The sequence below is a fragment of the Triplophysa dalaica genome, chromosome 2 (assembly GCF_015846415.1).
Source record: "Triplophysa dalaica isolate WHDGS20190420 chromosome 2, ASM1584641v1, whole genome shotgun sequence".
In the NCBI taxonomy this organism is placed as follows: domain Eukaryota; kingdom Metazoa; phylum Chordata; class Actinopteri; order Cypriniformes; family Nemacheilidae; genus Triplophysa; species Triplophysa dalaica.
The window spans coordinates 6,386,298-6,409,317 of NC_079543.1; the positions used below are offsets into that span (position 1 = coordinate 6,386,298).

At 39.0% G+C, this 23,020-nt stretch overlaps 2 protein-coding genes and 4 non-coding genes across 9 annotated transcripts in view; 2 read left to right on the top strand and 4 right to left on the bottom strand.

Moving 5' to 3' along the window:
* Positions 1–7,278, top strand: part of tsga10 (testis specific, 10) — a 32,212-nt gene extending 24,934 nt beyond the window's left edge. For all 3 annotated transcript variants that reach the window (XM_056772313.1, XM_056772319.1, XM_056772304.1), the window contains exons 14-17: positions 6,087–6,289; positions 6,432–6,536; positions 6,730–6,912; positions 7,113–7,278. In XM_056772313.1, coding sequence (XP_056628291.1) covers positions 6,087–6,289; positions 6,432–6,536; positions 6,730–6,912; positions 7,113–7,143 — 522 coding nt within the window. In that variant the 3' untranslated portion in view covers positions 7,144–7,278. The remainder of the gene's footprint in view (positions 1–6,086; positions 6,290–6,431; positions 6,537–6,729; positions 6,913–7,112) is intronic.
* trnar-ccg (transfer RNA arginine (anticodon CCG)) lies at positions 543–615 on the bottom strand. Its single transcript has one exon. It is a non-coding gene; the product is annotated as a tRNA-Arg (tRNA).
* Positions 1,464–1,536, bottom strand: trnar-ccg (transfer RNA arginine (anticodon CCG)). Its single transcript has one exon. It is a non-coding gene; the product is annotated as a tRNA-Arg (tRNA).
* On the bottom strand, positions 1,741–1,813 carry trnar-ccg (transfer RNA arginine (anticodon CCG)). The gene has a single exon. It is a non-coding gene; the product is annotated as a tRNA-Arg (tRNA).
* trnar-ccg (transfer RNA arginine (anticodon CCG)) lies at positions 2,662–2,734 on the bottom strand. The gene has a single exon. It is a non-coding gene; the product is annotated as a tRNA-Arg (tRNA).
* A 782-nt stretch (positions 7,279–8,060) lies between the features above and the next one.
* cracdlb (cracd like b) lies at positions 8,061–22,913 on the top strand. Of its 2 annotated transcripts, none has more exons than XM_056732102.1 (11): positions 8,061–8,136; positions 14,997–15,076; positions 15,771–15,927; positions 16,473–16,602; positions 16,785–16,946; positions 17,047–17,115; positions 17,226–17,450; positions 17,831–19,139; positions 19,239–19,633; positions 20,684–20,810; positions 22,405–22,913. In XM_056732102.1, exons 2-11 carry the CDS (start codon positions 15,028–15,030, stop codon positions 22,542–22,544), a joined length of 2,763 nt encoding a protein of 920 aa, XP_056588080.1. In that variant the 5' UTR covers positions 8,061–8,136; positions 14,997–15,027; the 3' UTR covers positions 22,545–22,913. The 2 variants fall into 2 exon arrangements, with proteins under 2 accessions (XP_056588080.1, XP_056588088.1); XM_056732110.1 differs by having other exon boundaries at positions 20,687–20,810.
* The last annotated feature ends 107 nt before the right edge of the window (positions 22,914–23,020 follow it).

Consider the following 23,020-nt stretch of genomic DNA (forward strand, 5'->3'; position numbering starts at 1 on the left):
AATGTTGTCTTAGATTACAACGTTGAAACCACAAAGTGGCTTCAACAAATTGTCGTTCAACATTTCACAGCTGTCATCTGAAGGTCACCATTTGTAATCGAACCAGGTGGGATGAGGTCACTGGAACTCACGCTTGTTGCAAACCGATCTCATTGATGGATCTTTAATTACTGACCTGAATAAAGCTTTACAGGCTGAGACCCTACACAAACAGCAGATTTGGTTATCTCAAAGCAGATATTGCGTCCACAAATTGTCTAAAGTTGGTGCAGTCATGTTATGCAGACTATTACAACCGACCCTGGTGGGACTCGAACCCACAATCCCCAGCTTCGTAGGCTGATACCTTATCCATTAGGCCACTTGGCCTCAGACTTGATGCAAGCTGGGCAGTCTTATCCATCGATGTTATATCACTGACCTGAATAAAGCTTTACAGGCTGAGACCCTACACAAACAGCAGATTTGGTTATCTCAAAGCAGATATTGCGTCCACAAATTAACCAAAGATGGTGCTATCATGTTATGCAGATGATTACAACCGACCCAGGTGGGACTCGAACCCACAATCCCCAGCTTCGGAGGCTGATACCTTATCCATTAGGCCACTGGGCCTCAGGCTTGATGCAGCTGGGCAGTGTTATGCATCGATGTTACATCACTGACCTGAATAAAGCTTTACACGTTTCGGCCCATGAAAAGACCAGATTTGGTTGTTTCAAACGCAGATAATACGTCCACAAATTAACCAAAGTAGGTGCTGTCAAGTAATGTTTATCGCTTACAACCGTCACGGGTGGGAATCGAACACACAATCCCAAGCTTCGGCGGCTGATACCTTTTCCATTAGGCCATTGGGCCTCATCCTTGCTGCAAACTGGGCAGTCTCATCGATGGATGTTAAAATCACTGACCTGAATAAAGCTTTACAGGCCGAGACCCTACACAAACCGCAGATTTGGTTATCTCAAACGCAGATATTGCGACCACGAATTAACCAAAGATGGTGCTGTCATGTTATGCAGATGCTTACAAACGACCCAGGTGGGACTCCCAGCTTCGGAGGCTGATACCTTATCCATTAGGCCACTGGGCCACACACTCTATAAAGGATGGATAGTTTTAATCTGATGTGACACTAATAACGCAATTAAGATGACTCTCAAACATATAATGTTGTCTTAAATGCCGACGTTACAACCACAAAGTGGCTTCAACAAATTGTCGTTCAGCATTTCACAGCTGTCATCTGAAGGTCACCATTTGTAATCGAACCAGGTGGGATGAGGCCACTGGACCTCACGCTTGTTGCAAGCTGGGCGGTCTCATCCATGGATGTTAAATCATTGATTTGGATAAAGCTTAACAGACTAGGAACAGCAGATTTGGTTATCTCAAACGCAGATATTGCGTGCACAAATTAACCAAAGTTGTTGCTGTCATGTTATGCACATGATTACAACCGACCCAGGTGGGACTCGAACCCACAATCCCCAGCTTCGGAGGCTGATACCTTATCCATTAGGCCACTGGGCCTCGGACTTGATGCAAGCTGATGCAAGCTGGGCATCCTTGCTGCAAACTGGGCAGTCTCATCGATTGATGTTAAAATCACTGACCTGAATAAAGCTTTACAGGCCGAGATCCTACACAAACAGCAGATTTGGTTATCTCAAAGCAGATATTGCGTCCACAAATTAACCAAAGATGGTGCTATCATGTTATGCAGATGATTACAACCGACCCAGGTGGGACTCGAACCCACAATCCCCAGCTTCGGAGGCTGATACCTTATCCATTAGGCCACTGGGCCTAAGGCTTGATGCAGCTGGGCAGTGTTATGCATCGATGTTACATCACTGACCTGAATAAAGCTTTACACGTTTCGGCCCATGAAAAGACCAGATTTGGTTGTTTCAAACTTAGATAATACGTCCACAAATTAACCAAAGTAGGTGCTGTCAAGTAATGTTTATCGCTTACAACCGTCACGGGTGGGAATCGAACACACAATCCCAAGCTTCGGCGGCTGATACCTTATCCATTAGGCCACTGGGCCTCATCCTTGCTGCAAACTGGGCAGTCTCATCGATGGATGTTAAAATCACTGACCTGAATAAAGCTTTACAGGCCGAGACCCTACACAAACAGCAGATTTGGTTATCTCAAACGCAGATATTGCGACCACGAATTAACCAAAGATGGTGCTGTCATGTTATGCAGATGCTTACAAACGACCCAGGTGGGACTCCCAGCTTCGGAGGCTGATACCTTATCCATTAGGTCACTGGGCCACACACTCTATAAAGGATGGATAGTTTTAATCTGATGTGACACCAATAACGCAATTAAGATGACTCTCAAACAAATAATGTTGTCTTAGATGCCGACGTTACAACCACAAAGTGGCTTCAACAAATTGTCGTTCAGCATTTCACAGCTGTCATCTGAAGGTCACCATTTGTAATCGAACCAGGTGGGATGAGGCCACTGGACCTCACGCTTGTTGCAAGCTGGGCGGTCTCATCCATGGATGTTAAATCATTGATTTGGATAAAGCTTAACAGACTAGGAACAGCAGATTTGGTTATCTCAAACGCAGATATTGCGTCCACAAATTAACCAAAGTTGTTGCTGTCATGTTATGCAGATGACTACAACCGACCCAGGTGGGACTCGAACCCACAATCCCCAGCTTCGGAGGCTGATACCTTATCCATTAGGCCACTGGGTCTCTCACTTATTGCAAGCTGGGCAGTCTCATCCGTCGATGTTATATCACTGACTTGGATAAAGCTTTAATGGTTGCGACCCTATGCAAAGAGGAGATTTGTTGTCTCAAACGCAGATATTACGCCCACAAAATACCCAAATTTGGTGCTGGCAGTTAATGTTTATTGCTTACAACCAACCCAGGTGGGAGTCAAACACACAATGACCAGCTTCGGAGGCTGAAACCTTATACGATAGGCCACTGGGCCTCAGACTTGTTGGAAGCTGGGCAGTCTCATCCATCGATGTTACATCACTGACTTGGATAAAGCTTTACAGGTTGCAACCCTATGCAAAGAGCAGATTTGTTGTCTCAAACGGAGATATTTTGCCCACAAAATAACCAAATTTGATGCCGTCAAGAATTTTTTATTGATTACAACCAACCCAGGTGGGAGTCAATCCAACAATCCCCAGCTTCAGAGGCTGATACCTTATCCATTAGGCCACTGGGCCACACACTCTATAAAGGCTGGATAGTTTTAATCTGATGTGACACCAATAACGCAATTAAGATGACTCTCAAACAAATAATGTTGTCTGAGATGCCGACGTTACAACCACAAAGTGGCTTCAACAAATTGTCGTTCAGCATTTCACAGCTGTCATCTGAAGGTCACCATTTTTAATCAAACCAGGTGGGATGAGGCCACTGGAACTCACGCTTGTTGCAAACTGATCTCATTGATGGATGTTTAATTACTGACCTGGATAAAGGTTTACAGGCTGAGACCCTATGCAAATAGCAGATTTGATTATCTCAAACGCAGATATTGCTACCTCAAATTAACCAAAGATTGTGCTGTCATGTTATGCAGAGGATTACAACCGACCCAGGTGGGACTCAAACCTGCAATCCCCAGCTTGCGAGTACGATACCTTACCCATTAGGCCACTGGGCCACGCACTCTAAAAAGGCTGGATAGTTTGATATGAAGTGACTCCAATAAGGCAATTAAGATGACTCTCAAACGAATCATGTTGTCAGAGATGCAGACATGACAACCACAAAGTGGCTTCAACCAATTGTCAGGATGCATTTCACAACTGTCACCTAAAAACCACCAGCACTGTCTGTGCAGTTTCAGATGCAGGCAGGCATATAATGACCATTGGGACAACTGGGAGCTTCCCGTTGGGCCGCTAGGTGTGTGGGCCGATGAGTCGCATCATTGTTTTAAGCGTAACTATATGGGTAAGCGTAACTCACTGCCTATGAAGCTTATGCGACCGCTAGCTGTCTGCGAGACTGACACATGTGACCAACATTGTTCAATCAGAATTAAGAAACAGACCTCCTGGCAAGTGGCTACAGAGCGGCGGATACTTAATTGCAGCATTTACTTTTACAACAACCTTCAATAACAGTTAACATGTTAAAGCACAAAATCTCTAAACGGGGCCGAGAAAGTAAGAGAGAAAAAAAAAAAAAGCACTCGAAGCAGAAGCCACCAAGTGTATGAAAATCAATGAATTATTTGCTGGAAGAGCAGCAAAGGTCTCCAATGAAGATTTCAGGACAGGTCTGACTGTTGAGGTGAGGTGAGACTGAAATGCCCCTTCTTCATTGATTTGTTTCAAAATTGCAGCGATAATAAGCCACCACTGTGAAATATAACTGTTATTTAAAAAAAAGCTCAATTCGTTTCTTTTTGGCACCTATAATCTGTGTGCAACTTAAAAAGAAAAAGTCTATCTATTATTTAAATCTAAACCTTAACTTTGAACTCTGCATTTGCATATGCAATCTATTTGATTTCTAAAGATTTTAAAAGCTTGTGTAAGTAAAAAAATGGTAATCACACAATAATCTCAATCACTGTTTTACTTTATTGTAGATCAGTGGTCAATGTGTAAATTATTATAAAATAATAATGACATTTACATTTAGTCATGTGGCAGACGCTTTTATCCAAAGCGACTTACAGTGCACTTATTACAGGGACAATCCCCCTGGAGCAACATGGAGTAAAGTGTCTTGCTCAAGGACACACTGGTGGTGGCGGCTGGGATCGAACCAGCAACCTTTGATTTACCAGTCAGTGGTTTAACCCACTAGACCACCGTCAACAATCATTTTATTTATGATCTTTAAAAACAATTCTAGATCCCCTAAGTGAAGTCAGTTCCACAACAAGCTACTAAAATGTTGCTTTTGTGATTATTCCAAATGGCCATGCATCGTTATTCTTTACTGCTCACTTGTCAGATTTAAAGAAACAATATAATACTTCTTCAATTCTTTGCCTTTATAAATATGAATTTTAGCCTTTTGTCTGCACCCGCGATCAACTTTTTTCTCTATGGTGCAGTATTTGTAATATTTTGTTTGTTTTTGTGCATTTCTGACATCTTCGATGTTGATGCTCAGGCCTAGTGGGTCCACATTAGAGGACAGTGGTGAGGATACAGTGCTTGAGGTAGGAGAGGAATGTGAAAAAGAAAGAAGAGAGAGGAAATGATGAGAGTAGACAGGAGCAAGAAGAGCAGGAAGACAGAAGAGAAAATAAAACACGTGATGGAGGAAAGAATAGGGTACAAGAAAGAATAGGAGAGAGTGCCGAAGAAGTAAGAACATACACAGAGGATGAAAGAAACAAATTGATTCATTAAAACTAGACTCAGACGCAAGCTCTCACAGATGCATTTGGAAGCATGTTGATGGCAAAAGAGAGGGACATCCTCTTCTCTCTTGATTCTGATGTGATAATTGACAAAGTTACAGAGAAACGTGAATCGAAAGCTTCTTCTGTAGCCTGATATGTAATGTACCTCTTGAAGAAACAATGAAAACTGTATATAGTTCAGCAAAAATTGTGTAACCTAAGTATTCATTTTTCCCATCAGAATAATAAACAGCACATAATTAAAACCTTTAGTTATTTAGACTGTTAAAAAATAATTCACATTTTCTTCACAGTATGTGTGCGTGTACGCATTTGCGTAGTGGGCCGGTCTAAACGAAGTCCAGGGCCGAATTTTCGCCCAGTACAGCCCTGGATGCAGATGTGACATCAACGAACCTGCCAAAGTTCTAAAAGCTGATATTTAGCTGTATGTTGCAACACCCAAATTTGTTTTTCTCAAACAACCCTAGTGGGATTCACACCCTGCCGATCTCACTTTCAAAAATTGGAATTTGTCAGTGTCTGTTTACATTTTCTACATACATCTTGATGTTATTTTGAACATACAATATGCAAAAAAAATCATGAAAAAGAAAACATGAAGGATCAGTGTGCGATTTTGTCTGTGACTATGAACAACAAACAGTACAGAATGGTCATGTCAGTCATGTGTGTTCATACATATAGGTGCAGGATGAGCTAGAATCATGTCAATCTGAGCTGGCAATGATGCAGAAAAAGTTGGCCAGTGAGCGTCTGTCTGTTCAGAGTCTGGAGAGCGTGCTGGTGTCTGCACGAGAAACGGAACTTCAGAGACAGCTCACCTCTCAAGAACGACAGGCTGAAACACAAATACTCAGGGACAAACTTAGCACGGCTGAAAGCAAAGTGTGAGTGTACAGGCACACACAGATAATAGACAAATTTATACTATATACTGAGTTTTGAATACTCAGAAGAAATCATGAGTGTTTATGTTTTATAGAATGTTACGCTCCTCTTCTCTATCTTCCTTAATTATTTTCTTTCTAGGAGTTCTCAGACGAGGGAAATGGCTCAGCTGAGGACACGATCAGCTCATATTGAAGCAGATCTTGACATGACAAAGAGACACCTGTCCACTGAGCGTTTTGAAAGGTAAAACTTTAAGGTTTCATCGCTTACTTCAAATTAAAAGGTCATTGTTCAAGGAATTGTTTATATGAAGATGTAAGATTTTCATTTCTCAGTGTTTTCTTCTTTTGTGTTTTGTTCTTAGTCAATAAGAACTTAGTTAGTATATCCATTTTCTCTCTCTCTCTCTCTCTCTCTCTCTCTCTTTCTGTCTCAGGGAACGTGCTGTGCAGGAACTGCGCAGACTGGGTCTCTCAGGTCTCTCTCCCGTCCTTTCTTCCACTATGCGTGACTCATCCACATCACGTCATCGTTCTCTGAGCCCTCAGAGATCCTGGTCTCCAGAACGCTCTCATCACAGCACAGCGGACCCTCTGCTTATGTCACACTACCCAGACAGGTGTGCTCACCTGCAAACTAATGCACACACCTTTTCTCCTGTGTGATGTGATACCTTTTATAATGTATATACGTATGTAATTGTGTTGTTCATGCCATTAATGTCAATATTGGCTGTGCTTATGTTTTTGTTACTTTAGTTTTATATGGGTTGGCACTTAGTTTGTAACACATTGTATGTCTGTTCCTCCTTTTTTACAGGAGTTTTTCCTTCAAGGAAGTTTATGACTGAGTTTTACAACACAAGTATTTTTGTGGGGAGAATTTTGACAGAATTCTGTCTGAAGAAATTTACAGTAACATTTGTTAAATTAATCAAATTTACTGTGATTTCATGGTCGTATATTTCAATAAACAAATTAATGCATTTTGTTGACATTTGATTTACAAAAAAACACAATTTTGTTTCATTGATTTTGTTAAAGCAACACTATATAACTTTTACACATGGGTTCCCAATGTGGTTGTTAAGCGCAATTGTCTTTTACCAGTGTTGTAAATAATGTCGCTGTATAAGCTTCCCCGTGGGCAGCGCAATTAACGTTGTTTACTAAGATGATGGAGCCCGCAAATGCAGAAATGCTGGCAGGGGATGGGCGGGGCTTCGTGTAAAGACCCGAACGTAAAGTGTGGTTGTAGCCACTCTAGTAACTAAAGTAATTTTTGAGACATTATTTTAAGGTCGAAAAACTACAAAGTGTTGCATTAAATTTCTACATTTGAATTTACAGACATTTTTATTCACATTTCTTTTTAATGGATACAGGACGGTACCTGTTTATCCGGTGTTAGGGTTTAGGGTGCTTCCATGCTTTTGCATTGTCAGTGACATTGTGGAATGTACCCACCCGTGTAACTAATAACTGTTGAAAAAATTTTGATGACATTTCTAGTATGAATATCAAATCATATATATACCATAATAAACCATAGGCTACATAAACTTATAAAATAAAAAAACACCACTTTATACAGCAAACTAACTACTCGCAATGTTAACTTGTGCAATTGTTTAAAACAATACAGTGAAGCTTGAAAGCATTTTTAAAGAGAATAAATGATGTGGAGTCAGACCACAACCCATTTTGTCCCCTGTGCACCTGTCCGCGCGCTGTGACGTCAAGTGCCGTCTTCCCAGAGGCGTGTCAAACAACATGTGCGCAGTTGTTCGACCTCCACTGTCGTGTTGACTCATGTGCAATTTTCTGCATTTTCATCCGCAAAGGTAAGACAGAAATTTCTCGTGGTTACCCGCCTTTTCATGTTCATAAGTGTGATAGTAATAGTAAAGTGTATTTTTAAACAAAGATGCATTGGGAAGATGAAACTAAAAACCAGAAAACGTTTTTCCAACCAAGAGACTTATACACTAGCCGTTAATGTTTTGACTTTTAAGAAGTACTAAAGAATAAGTTGTATTGTTTTGAGGCGGTTGTTTAGGTTGCCATGGTTTAGAGGGAAATAAAGGCGAGTATTAAATACGGTTCAGTCAGACCATCCTAACAAGTTCACATGAGTGTCTGCAGAATATAATAGACACAAAATGACTCGATTTCTCAGAACGAATACACAGAACGAATGAGTTCACGGTACTGAATGATGTCATGTTTAGTGTATGTGCAAACTTGTATTTGATGGTATAACCTATTGCTGTTCATGACGTTATGCTTTAGTGCTATACCAGGAAACCGGCATATAACAAAAAGCCTCTTATTCAGATCAGGATCTGTCTGTTTTGGATTTCTTTGAATAAATTAGCTGATGTCACTGGCTTTCTAGTCCTAGTAAAATAAACGGGAAACTAGAAGACTTTGTGTGATGCTTGCATGGAAAAGACCTCTCTGTTATGGCTCACGTTAAAGTCATTTCAATCCAAAGGTCAGTTAATATACAGCAGGGTTAAGGATGGTTCAAGTATCTTCAAAACACAGTTAATGTTCAAGCAGATTAGTCACCTTGTCTGAATAAACAGTTACAGGACAGTGAAGGACAAGCTGCTGAGAGGTCGAAACAAAGTAAACGCGAGAAAAATATTTATTAAAATATCACAAATTTCACAGATTCAATATAATACCATTTCAATTAGTGTCCTGCTCAACATACATAAAACATCATCTTATAGATAAGATTTTCTATTTCTTTATCTCAAAGAGGGAGTTTTCATGCCTGTTATATTAAATGAACTGAATGTCCCAGAGACTGTACACGTACAGTGATGTTTTTTCCCCCGCTGTGCAGATTGAGTTTCCCCTGCGTAACACGGCACTTGAATTGAAGCATTCAAACCTGAAGAATAGGGGATGTCTGAAAAAATATAGCTAGAGAAGGTGAATTACGGTTGGAGAGCTTTAGGTAACATAAGGTCAAAACTATTGGTTGCCAGCTGCACCGTGTTGTCCGCTTCTTGGATTTCTCACGGAGGATTCATTTAGCACATGTAGGTGTTTTATGAGCCAGCTAAAGCTTGATTCTGGCTTGTTGACATTTGTAAATTGTTGATTCAGAGCTTATTTTAGAAAAGGTCTACTGGGAAATGTCTCCTTGTGTACCCTGAGGTGGAAGTCACAGGTGTACTGTCTGTACTGTCTGTACTGTACAGGCTGCAAACAGGGATTTTCCTGGTCATTGAAGACCATGGCAAAGGATTTTGGTAACCTGTGTGGCAAAACAGTGTTTTATATGCAAATAGTGATGTTCCAATACCCCTTTTGCCTTCCCGATACACTGAATAAATAAGTGGTTGGATTAACTTAATTTTATTATGACACCCATTTCCACACAATTGAATTGGTTTATCTGAACTTAAACTGGGTGAATTGTACAGACAAGTCAATCTAAAATAATCTACTCATTTTATTTAATGTCATCTAATTCATTTGGGTTAAGGCAATTAAATGTGAATACTTCAGTGTGACACTTTATTTTAAATAAACATATTTTAACCACATGTAACGTATGGTGCTAGCAGTGAGCATCAGAGAGTGTACTGCGGACTAGTATTTACTCACTGAGTAAACCTGCATACATGAAAAATTGATATAAATGTGTTTGTCCCCAACTTTGCGCTTCACCACTATGGCAACCCCCAAAAATCACAGACAACAGAAAATCTTCTGAATCTTATCATTACAGAACAGTAAACACTAACAAGTCTCCTTATCTTTCATCCTGCACAAAAAGACAATCTAACAGTGGTTGCTTGTGACGGCACATCACAACTTCCTGTGTTTGCATTCTGAGAAGCGAAGAAGAAGTGATTTCCCATCTGCGGCGTTAAGCAAAGCTAGCGGGCATAACTAGGTCCTGTTTAAGAAAATGGTAATCGGATAAGTTCATGGATTCAAGTACGATACCAATACCAAAAATTTGTTTTGTATCGGTGGCATTTCAGATAAAATTATGTCATAATTTACTCACCCTCAAGTTATTCAAAACCTGTATTCATTTCTTAGACACAAAAGATGTTTTGAAGACGTTTAAACGATGTTTTTGTGCAATATCAAACCGTTCTAGGGCACCATTGAATACCATGTTTTTTTCCACTACTATGGAAGTCTATAGTGCTCCAGAACTGTTTGGTTACCCACATTCTTCCAAATATCTTTCTTTGGGTTCAGCAGAACAACAAACTTTTGACAGGTTTGGAATAACTAGAGAGTGAGTAAATTATGACAGAATTTTCATTTTGGGGATTTTTTTTAGATTAATGATATACTGTACATGCACATGCTCTCAGTTTGCTTTGGCAGAGATATGAATCGGCGTCCTTTTATTATCACCTTGCACAGAAACCACGGTGCAGATGACAAGTGAGTCATGCAAATATATAATGCACCTGTCGTTGTAAAACCGCATGTTTTAATTTCAATACAGGCTCTGATAAAGCAGGTTATCTTGTGCTTACACAATACGTGCTGCATAAACACTCATTCTTCTGTTAGATTAGATTTGTCCCACCCTACATGCTTTTATTAGGCCTCTAAATGTGGAATAGATTAGAGTAAAGAGTCGATGATCCAGGTTGAGAATACTTCATGTTGCAAGAGCAAAAAAATCACTTTGAAATGTTTTTTGTTAGCATAATAAAATAAAATGGATTCATGACTGTTTAAAAAATTGACTTGTATTACATATGTATAGATTGTTGTTTGGCATACAAAGTAAACATAGACAGATGATATCGAACTTCACAAGTTACAATAAAGATAATTTGACAAATTAGCTCCATTGTAAATGAGATTTGAGATCTACAGCCCAAAGGAAGATTGCTTCAGAAAAATACAGCGAAGGAATTTATGGCTTTTTATAGTCTTTGATATCCTTTCTGGAGCTCAACGGAGTCTGTTCCCATTTACATTTAACAGCACCTCTCAGTTTCTGCTAAACATTTTTGGGCCGTTTCCTGGACAGGGATTAGACCAGTCCTAGACAAAAATAAATGCTGGAGCGGTCCAAACCAAAAACAATTGCACTGCCATGTCTTCAAATACATTGTTGCGTTTGTGTTGTCTCAAACACACACAAGTAATGTTTTTAGTAAGAAGTGTTTGGTAAAACTACTTAAAAATCCTGTTTAAACTAAGGCCTAGTCTTGATTTAAAATAATCCCTTTCACCTAGTCCTGATTTAAAATAATCCCTGTCTGGGAAACCACCCCTTTAAATTTAATTTAAGATAGTAAATCAAACAGGTTTGGAAAACATGAGGGTTTGGATGGTGCACCTAATATGATCATTCTAGAGGAGCTTGAGCATCCCAGTTAGAAGAAAGCAATATGGGCTTTATCTCTAATAATTAAATGCCTTTACAGTAAATATTCATCAATTATGAATATTTTGTCCATTCAGTGCCATTACATAATCGCCTATTGATTTTTGATCTTTTGCTTCAACAAGAGCTTATTGTGTTTATTATAATCCTCTCCACTTGAACATTAGAAATCTTTTGTTGTCCCTTGCATGCTCGAAGTCACATGTGGCACCATGACTCCGCATCATGACTCCGCATCAGACCGAATGGAAACAAGGCTTATTGGTATTGCTGTTATTCAATTGTTTGGTTAAAGAGCGAGAAAACAGTGGTGTCGGGCGTGTATGTGTGCTAATGCTCATGTCCTGTAGACATAAGTACATAAAACATGCACACACACCCCAAAGCTTGTTCTTTAATTTCCCCACAAGCTGAGTATAATGTTACAGCCATGACTGCTGTTTGTGTTAGTGGGATCATTCATAAGGCAAGCATCACTTTTATTATAAATGAACGTCTCATATTAAAAATAATACTAATGCAGTTTGTTGGGATGTTTGCTTTTACTTTTCCAAGCATTAGATTTACCCAGAGGAAATTTTATTGCACAGAGGTTCACTTTATTGCACATTATTATTTAGATTGAAGGTTGAGCAGACTTTATGATGTTTCTGTAGCTTACATATTTGATTAGTTGACATCAGATTTGGATGTAGTATATGTTGCTTTGAATATAACTTGGGTATGCGACCACACATTATCATTCAGCCAGAACACCATAGCAACAAACTAAAAACCACCGTGATCACCTCCATTGCAACTTTCAGGTCACTACTCACAATGCCTTGTATCACTGACAGCAAATTTTGCACAGACACCCATAAGAAATATAAAACACAGATGAAACTTTGCGACTGTGTCTTGTATCTCAGACTAAGAAATCTCACAAATGTCTGAGAGGTTCAAAAGAGATTTCAACAATGTCACAAACTGAGCTCAGATTTGCCAAAATCTGCCAGTGAAATTCAATATTATTAAAGATCTCTATATGAACTAAAACCTTTATCATCAAAGTAACTCAAATCCAGGTTATTTTTTACCTTTACAATCTATATTCATTTTACATCTCTATGCGTTTTATGTATTAAAAAAATCACCTTATATCATATTTCTCCTAAGCACCATGCTAAAATTAAACAGAAAGCCAATAGAAACCATTACATGAATTCTAATGGTTTCCCTTAAAATAAAAACATAAAACCATAATAATATAAATAAAATAATAATAAAACCAATTTGTGGTGTGTTTTGGGCATAATTCAAAATTTATTTAATGGTGTTCTGCCAGATAACATCCCCCCAAAAGAATGCATCACAGAAATGGATATTTTAGCTTCCATTGAAGTACTCTGGAAACAGAGTTTTTTCCAGCCTGCAGTTATAGTAAAACTTCTAAAAGGTGGTCCCATCTAAATTAGGTATATACCCGTTATTTTCTTATTTTGATTACCCAATCCTCTTTTTCTGCCACCCTTAGATCTTGGGCAACAAGGTACGTATCTAATGGTGGTGCGCTCATTATTACCTAATTTTTTTATATATTTGCAAACAATGGTAAAAATGTACATACAATGGTCGCCTCATACCCTGATAGCACACCTACATCTGCCAGACATCTATTTGATGTCAGCTTTTTCACCTGCAAAACATCTGGCAGGTCCTTTATGCTCATCTTCCCTACATCTCTGCTGTCAGATGTCAAATAGACCTCTAGAAGATGTGTATGATTTAGAATGGATGTACAGCAGCTCATTATAAGGTGTTTAGCAGATGTTTTTTCACAGCAGATGTTTTTCAGATCTTTAGCAGACATCTTATAGATGTACCTGTGCTATCTGGGTATGAATCATAAAAACTGCTGGATCATATCCGTATCATAGTTACCAACAAACAGTGGAAAGTACATAGGTTCCAAAAGAGCACAACATGTTTCGAACTTTTAGGGCTCAGAAACATCACTGGATTGTATGTTGTTGCATAGTGCTCAAATGTCCTCTAAACATCTTTAAAATTATATAAAGTGCATTTATGTGAACTATTATGATTAGTTATACTGATTGTAACATTAAATCATCTTTATAATTCATTTGTATGCAATGATCTTTGGTTAAATGTGATTTCAGATCATCCTACTGATGCGTCCATGTATACTATTGTTCCTATGAATACTTTTTAATGTTGTTTAGGTATTTTTTAGGTATTTAATAATGGGTGAATAACAGTGCCCAGTGCATGTAAAATATATCTGATTTGTATCAGAAGATCATTCAGAAATTACACAATACCATTAAAACAAATAATACAATTCCTGTTATAACCATTACATTTTCAATATTTTATTTTCTGTAGGCGATATTTTAGGGGAAGCATACAGTTGACTAAAGATAACTAAAAGAAACATAACGGCATAAAATCTCTCTGATTTCTACCTTTGAGTAACCTCCAATTCATTGAACTACAGTGAGACTGGAATATCCCAGCTTGTATCCTACTCATGCTTCAGTTAATGTGTGATTAATGCATTGCTAAGAGCATGGTTTCCCAGGCTGTGGTTACACACACACACACACACACACACACACAGTGTTTGTCTAGCTTTGCGTCACTCTTGTGCATTACTAAGCAACCAGTTTTTCTGCCCAGGCCAAAATGAACTATTCTCTGTCCTCAGATGTCACTGCAATTGTAGTACAAAAGGCCAGTGATATATCGCGATACAATGACTATTAAAAGACAGAGGCGGCATTTACGCACTCTGTTGATTTGGTGGTAAGACAAGCCCAGCAGTATGAAAGCGTTACGTCCCGTCTGGCCATGTTTGCAATAATAAAAGCAAAGAGAGAGTGATGTGGCTTTTCGTCTACGTCATGAATCATGTAATACTGTATCATAATGCCGGTTATCTACTGTTAGCTTGTGAGATGGTAAGTTACACAATGCAATAAATACTCAATAGGTGTTTTTTAGTGTTTGTGAAAAAAATGCAGTATTTCACAAGGACCTTTAAACTGAAAACATGACCAAAGCAGCTGTTTCCTTATAAGGGCATCACAGAGGAATCTTACAAATGCCCGGGACAAGGTTTTACCACCTTTGAACGCAGGAAATGATGCGCTAAAGTGAATGCAAAGAGTAAACACTGGACATGCATCATCTTGCACACAATCGAATTTGATTTTCGAAAAAGTCTAGTTGTCAACTGGATTTCTTTAGTTACAGACCTATATTAACGCTATGACCCATTTTAATGATATATGTTTTATATTTAATTTTTAGGTAAAATTTTAACCTGAACCAGCAGATAAACATGGACTCTAATCTCGGAGAAATGGACAAAAACGGAGAGGAACTGGCAGGTTTGTTTCTTTATATTGAAATAGTCACATTTTGCTGCTGTTACAAAAATCCTTTAATTAAGATAACTAGAGTAAGTTCCTATATAAAACATATAGTTAAAGGAGTGGTTCACATTTAAAATGAAAATTCTGTCATCATTTACACGCCCTATTTACACGGTCATTAAAAACCCTGTATTAATTTCTTTGTTCTGCAGAACACAGATGATGAGATTTTGAAAAATGTTGGTAACAGAACACCACAGCCCCCCATTCACTTCTATTGAAACCAATGCAAGTGAATGGCGGGCTCCTAACAACATTCTTCAAAATATCTTCTTTTGTGTTCTGTTGAAGAAAGATAGTTGTGTTAGCGGCTATTATTCAATAAAATGTTGTTCATCGAATCAAATTACAGATGCTGTTTTGTTTTATAAACAATCATTAATATATTGCTGTTATACTGATAAACACAATAATATATATACATTCCTGATCTTTTTAATAAACCATACTTGACCTCAAATATGAGTGTTTAATGTTAAATGAAAATGTTTTTTTACATATAAGCAGACAAAAAAGTATTTTGTACACTCAAGGTTGTGCATTGTGCGTTAAGCTGCAAATAGTTGACAGTGTCTCGAGTAATGTGTAACATAATAAATCTGAACTTCTGTGTTGAAATCAAATCCTATTTTTTGGTTTACATTTATAGGAAGGAAGAAGTCACGTTTTAAGCAGCTGAAGACTCGTCTTTTTGGGAAACTGAAGAAGAAGGAAAGCGATGGCCTGATGAAGCAAAGCCAGTCTGCCAGTGATATCACTGCTCCAGAAGGCGGGAGAGAAAGCTATGATTCTGAGGACGAGTGTTTGTAAGTGGCTGACCTGTCATTTCTTTCTATAACACATAACAAATGTTATTGACAGTCATCGAAAGAAAAGCATTACCACTCAACGCACTTTTATTATCACATCACCATGTGTGGTGAGTGAAAGTCTTGGGTGCATACTCCATACAAAGTAGAATGCAGTTAGACAGACAACTGAATGTCTTTACAGACCTAAGTGACAGTATGTAGTGCAGACAAACAGTGCAAAGTCGAAATAGACAGACTGTACAAAAAAGACAATATACATTACAAGATAGCATAGTAACGCAAGCCTTGTTCACACAGCATAATCCAGTTCAGAACTGTATTCATTGGAGTGAGACTGGACTAAAACATTGGAAGTGTTCACACTTTGGCTTTGTTTTATATTGCATTATATATTGTTTTAGTGCAGACATTATACATGAGAGAAACCACATCCCAAATAGTTCAGAAAATGTCATGACCTGTGATATTTCATATGTAATTATTTACTATATACATACTGTATGTCTATTAAAGAAACAGTCATTGGATCTGATCCCCAGGTACCCTCAGTGTCTAAGCTCAAGGGCTCTGTCCCACGATAGCATCTTCTTTAGTGAACAGCCACAGTCTACAGAACCAACACGGGTTCTTTCACAAGAGAACGTTCAAGGAAATATTAAGGCACTGCAGGTGAGCAGAAGTTATTTATAGTAGGATTACATGCATCTTCAATAATTTTATTATGAAAAATTTGAGGGATAATCGATTGTATTATTAATTTTATAAAGAAGAGGAAGCACTGAACTTCAGTTTAAGCTTAGATTCAGCATAAGTGGAATCAATACATTTGCGGTTCTGTTTTGTTTCGGTAGTTAAAACTACAGCAGCAGAACTTACGTCTAGGACCTCCTCCGATGCAGATTCCCAGCAGACGCACCGAAGACTCGGGAGCCACTTCTGAGGATGATGGTTTACCCTGCAGCCCACCTGAGATGTCTTTCCACGAGCAAGTGATGCATGAAGCAGTTTACAAGGTAAAGAACATTAAATTAAAACAGAAAATTTTCGATACACTTTTTTTCCCTGTGACTATAGTGCTTTATATATTTAAGTTGTCTGTTACTTCTTATACAGTATCCAAAGTCTAAAAAGCATCTGAGCTCTCTGAGTTTAGCGGGAACAGGAAGCGAAGAGGAAGAACAGGTAACATTCTTGTATACAATCAAGCCTGCAACCCATTTGTTTTTCAAAAAACCATTAAAAACATTAAGAAAGATTCTTCAGTTATACTATAACAATTTTTTTGTATTCAGAGCGACCCTTTTCAGCCATCCTCAAGACCTCTATCCCCAGTTTTCAAGCCACTCCCTCAGCCAATACTCAGCCCCACCCCAGCCTTGACCACACCCACTGCCGGTGTTGACATCAGTCGCCCTGTGAATTACACACCCAGGCTGGATAGCTCAGCCGCCCGCCATCGCATGTCAGTCAAACCTAGGAACCAGCGAGTCAGCACAAGGGTCAAAAGAGCGCCAATGGTGAGATCGCGAGGGCAATAAAACACATACCAATCCCACATGCGTCAAAGCTGTTAACATTCTTGTAAGTTCAAGTTCATAAGAAGGAAGTTCCGGTTTCAGAGGTTGCAATAAACTGCGTGACATCATGTCATGTCTACACCAGATCCATCAAACTCATCACTGACTGTGTTGTCATTACTTTTCAAATTGAGCAAATTGAAATTGCGAATTGAAAATAAACATATCAAGGGTTTCACAGAAAGTTTTTTACGTTATATAGGGGAAAATCACAAAAAAAGACTTTAGCTGGGTTTTCGCAAACTTGGTCACATAGTCACAAGCTTTTATCCACTCACTAAATAATGAATTTAGCAGCAGTCTGTTTTCTCTCTTTCAAGGCATCTCTCACTCCAAGACATCGTTCTGAAAGTGTCAATGACTTGGACAACATTCTGTCTGAGGAGGAGGATGATGATGAAAGCCTGAAGACCACAGAAACCATGCGACATCGATTATATTCCTCTCCGACTTTGAAGATGCGAGAAAAACGTACATCTCCAGAACCAAAACCAACCACTCCAAGCCTGTCGATGCAGAACCAGGATGAAAAACCTACAGAAATTAATTTACTATCTCCTAATGTTGAAACGCTAAACGAGTGCAGTGAATCTGAGGGAAGGGTCACCAATAATCCTCTCTATCTGCAGCCCATGGATTCGGGCAGATTGTCACCTTTTGGACTTTTGCAATCCACACAGACATCAAGGGAGACAGAACCATTAAGAGCCCATTCGCCTATCCAGAGGTACCATACTCAAAACATTCAGATTTCTGACAATAAAAGATTATGGAGGTCGAGTGAGAATCTTCTGTGCGGCACTGATCAAAAAGATGGGATCTTGCCAGAAGCAGCATTCAGCTTACATCCTGTACCTCCCATCAGAAATCCTACATTGGAAATGAGGAGCCCTACATCTCCAAAAGGAGTCACAGTAGTTTCAGCGAAGTCTTGGGAGGTTCTACCGGAACCATATACTCCTGAAATATCACCAACTGCGGTCTCTAAAGGAATCACTGGATCGCCTTCTGGAAAAGACACGTTGTCGCTTAACTCCGTGTCCTTCCAGTTTTCCATCGCATCTGCAAAATATCGCTCCAAAACACCCAGTGAAAGTGTGGTGAAGCAAAATGATGGCGATTTGAAAGGTCTTCCAGGAATCAAGATCAAATCCATCAGACCCAACACAGAACCACAGAAAGAAGAAGCAAGGGAGATGACACCGAGCGAGCTGCAAAATCACCTTCAACATCAAACGCAAGAGACGAAAAAAAGCAATTCTTGTAGAGATGTAATATCTCTTATTACCTCCAAACCAACATCAGAAAACCAACTTAAAAAGACAGAGATGTCTACAGAATATGTGGATGCTGAAAAAACAGAGGAACCTGAGGACAGGAAGAATGCTTTTGGAGTGCAGCTTCGTACCACCTCTCTGTCTCTGAAATATCGATCGGATGTTTCCAAAATCAAGGATGAAACCAAACGGTACAGTTTAGAGTCTACTCAAAGGCGGCCCGTCTCAGAAGAGCATGTCTGGAAAGCCGAAACACCTAAAAATATGTGCGATGCCAATTCCAAAAGTAAATCAAGTCTTCCCAGAAAACAAGATTCGCAGAATCTGGACACTCAGTTTACAGCCACAGACAGTAAGTGTAACTTTCTTACACTCTCTGTTAAACTCTCAAAATATATTATTGACCAATTGTGTTTAAAGTGTAAATATAAAAGCGTTTATTGTTTAACAGATGCAAGACCATCTACGCAAGATACAACAGAAAGCAATGATGCTGTATCGGAGCCAGGCTGGATGAGCCTAGCTAGAGAAAAGACCAAAGCGTACCAGCCACTCTTGGGCAAATTATACACAAATCAGTCCCCACAAGTCAATCCTCCGACGCTACCGACCCTGCAACCTCCAAAACCAACTGTACCACCCAAAACACATCTTCCAATGAAAACACAGCTTACGTTGAACATAGCAATTCAGACGAGCACACAACAGTCTTCACAATTAACAACACCGAGATCTCCCTCTAAACGGACCCCAGGTGGAAATAAAGAGAGGCCCCGTTCACCCGCTCGAAGAGTAGAAAACCCAATTAGCCAATCAGCAGCCGGGGGACGACTAGCAGACAGTAAGGTAATTTAGGGATGACTTTCTTATTTTATACAGAGAGAAAATTGAAATATCTGAAATGGTTTGGGAATTTTGCTCTTACTAATAATAATAATATATTATCATTAACTATTAAGACTAATAAGTAATAATTGAAATAACATTAAATTCAATATTATAGTATAATAATATTGTCGTTATTGTTATTATTAATAAAGAAAATCACAAACAAATCCAAAATATTTTAAAGCATTTGGAATTTTATCAAGCAGTTTCCTTAGATCTCATGAGATGCTTTTTACACAATATTGATGGATTTCTCCTTTTGTCAGTTTTTTTTTCTTTATAAGTTGGTCTTAATCATCAATAAAAAAGAATTGTAAACACAATTTTGTTTGTTTTAATTAAATAGATAGTTATATTTCAAAGTTTTCAAAGATTAAGACATATGCCTTTACCTCAAAAGGTTAAGTTCACCCAAAAATAAAATGACTGACATAATTTATTCATCCTCATGTCATTCAAAACCTTTATGACTGTTTCTTGTGGAAAACAAAAATTTTTTTTTTAACTATTATACTATTTCACCAAAGCTGAATTGTCCAATAGCACTTTTCCCACGGCTTATTCATGACAAGGGCATGAATAAGGGCATATTCAGCATTCAAGAATATGAATAGAGGAAAGGAGGTCTGAGGTTTCACTGGGTTCATTGGGTAGGGATCCCGTGTTTGGGGGATCACTTTTTATAGAAATACATTGCATATTTATACTTGCCTTTCCTTGCTATTATCAGAGAGACATCTCATGAGTTGCGTGTCCCATCCCAATTTCATCACATCTATTATCCTGGGTAAAAGATGCCTTTTGGTGAGGATATGGTTCCCATCAATAAAAAAAAAAATATTTTATGTTCTGCAGAAGAAAGAAAGTCATACAGCTTTGGAGTGATATTAGGGCGAATGAATGATAAAAGAATATACATTTTTGGGTGAACTACCATTTAGACGATGGAAATCCTAAACTTTTGAACTACTATCTGTCTTACATTTATCGGTCTGTGTCATTGTTAAGCAGGATAAAGGCACGTCTGCATGCAGGTACACCACATCAGAAGCCGATGTAACTAAAAAAGCAACAGTCTCCACCAAAATAGAGCTCACTAATAGACATGAGCCCATCTTACCTGCCAACACAGAAGGTAAACAACCGCTGTGACATTTTATGTACTGTACAGTGCATCCGGAAAGTATTCACAGCTCTTTACTTTTCCCGCATTTTGTTGTAACAGCCTTATTCCAAAATGGATTAAATTCATTTTCCTCAATTCTACAAACAATACTCCATAATGACAACATGAAAGAAGTCTTTGCTAATTTATTAAAAATAAAAAAGCAGATGTACATAAGTATTCACAGCCTTTGCTCAATACGTTGTTGAAGCACCTTTGGCACAAAATACAGCCTTTTTGAGTATGATGCTATAAGCCTGTCACACCTATTTTTGGGCAATTTCTCCCATTCTTCTTTGCAGGACCTCTCAAGCTCCATCAGGTTGGATGGGGAGCGTCGGTGCACAGCCCTTTACAGATCTCTCCAGAGATGTTCAAACGGGTTCAAGTCTAGGCTCTGGCTAGGCCACTCAGGGACATTCACAGGGTTGTCCTGTAGCCACTCCTTTCTTATCCAGTCTGAGATACAGAGCGCTCTGGAGCAGGTTTTCGTTGAGGATGTCTCTGTACATTGCTGCATTCATCTTTCCTTTGATCCTGACTAGTCTCTCAGTTCCTGCCGCTGATAAACATCCCCACACTATGATGCAGCCACCACCATGCTACACTGTGATCAGTGCCTGGTTTCCTCCAGACATGACGCTTGCCATTCAGGCCAGAGTGTTCAATCTCGGTTGCATCGACCAGAGATTTTGTTTCTCACAGTCTGAGAGTCCTTCAGGTGCCTTTTGGCAAACTCCAGGTGGGCTGTCAAGTGCCTTTTACTGAGGAGTGGTTTCCGTCTGGCCATACAAGCCTGATTGGTGGAGTGCTGCAGAGATTGTTCTTCCGGAAGGTTCTCCTCTCTTCACAGAGACATCCTAGAGCTCTGTCAGGGTGACCATCGGGTTCTTGGTCACCTCCCTAACTACGACCCTTCTTCCCCAGGCGGCCAGCTCTAGGAAGAGTCCTGGTGCTTCCAAACTTTTTCCATTTACGGAGGATGAAGGCCACTGTGCTCGTTGGGACCTTCAATGTTGCAGAACATTTTCTGTACCCTTCCCCAGATCTGTGCCTCGATACAGTCCTGTCTCGGAGGTCTACAGACAATTCCTCGGACTTCATGGCTTGGTTTGTGCTCTGACATTCACTGTTAACTGTGGGACCTTATAAAGACAGGTGTGTGCCTTTCCAAATCATGTCCAATCAACTGAGTTTACCACAGGTGGACTCCAATATAGTTGTAGAAACGTCTCACGGAAGATCAGTGGAAACAGGATCCACCTGAGCTCAATTTTGAGTGTCATGGCAAAGGCTGTGAATACTTATGTACATGTGCCATATTGGTTTTTTATTTTTAATAAATTTGCAAAGATTTTCAAACAAACTTTTTCACGTTGTCATTATGAGGTATTGTTTGTAGAATTTGAAGGAAAATAATGAATTGAATCCATTTTGGAATAAGGCTGTAAAAGTGAAGCGCTGTGAATACTTCCCGGATGGAGTGTAGCTATTCAAATCTTTGCAGCCAATTTATGATTTTGATTGCTATACACATTGATGCTTGTGTTTATCTGCACTATAGCACCTACTGTTACAACTGAGCCGTCACCATCATCAGAAGTCTGTCATCATCTGCAGCCTCGGTCAGATGGAGCAGAGCCCTCCTGGATGGAGCTTGCAAAGCGAAAGTCTTTGGCTTGGAGTGATAAAACATTAGAATGAAGATGAGACAAAAACAACATTCAGAGAGAAGACATTCTGGGATGGACAAATGAAGTGCTAGAATACCAAATGTTACAAACCACAAATGTAATTCTGTGTAAATAACAGTGAAAGATAATATCTTGCATGTGCTGTTTTCATTATAGTTCACTTGCTTTAGTAAGACATTGCTAAAACTCTGTCAGATTTCACATGGGTTATGTTATTCTTCACTGAATGATTCTTTGTAAATGCAAAATGTAGGAAAAAGAATGTATAACTCCCATAAATGCATCTGTATCTTTACATTAATATCACACTGTTATTTCATAACAAAGGATTTTATTTCTGATGCACCAATATTAAACTTAACAGACTTCTCAACAGATATCTTTGTGAGTATATTGACTTTATTAAAACTGTTTTAATGTATACACATAGTGTGAATAGATAAGCCTTTTCAAAATGATGTCGATTCCAGCCAATACGTTGGTTAC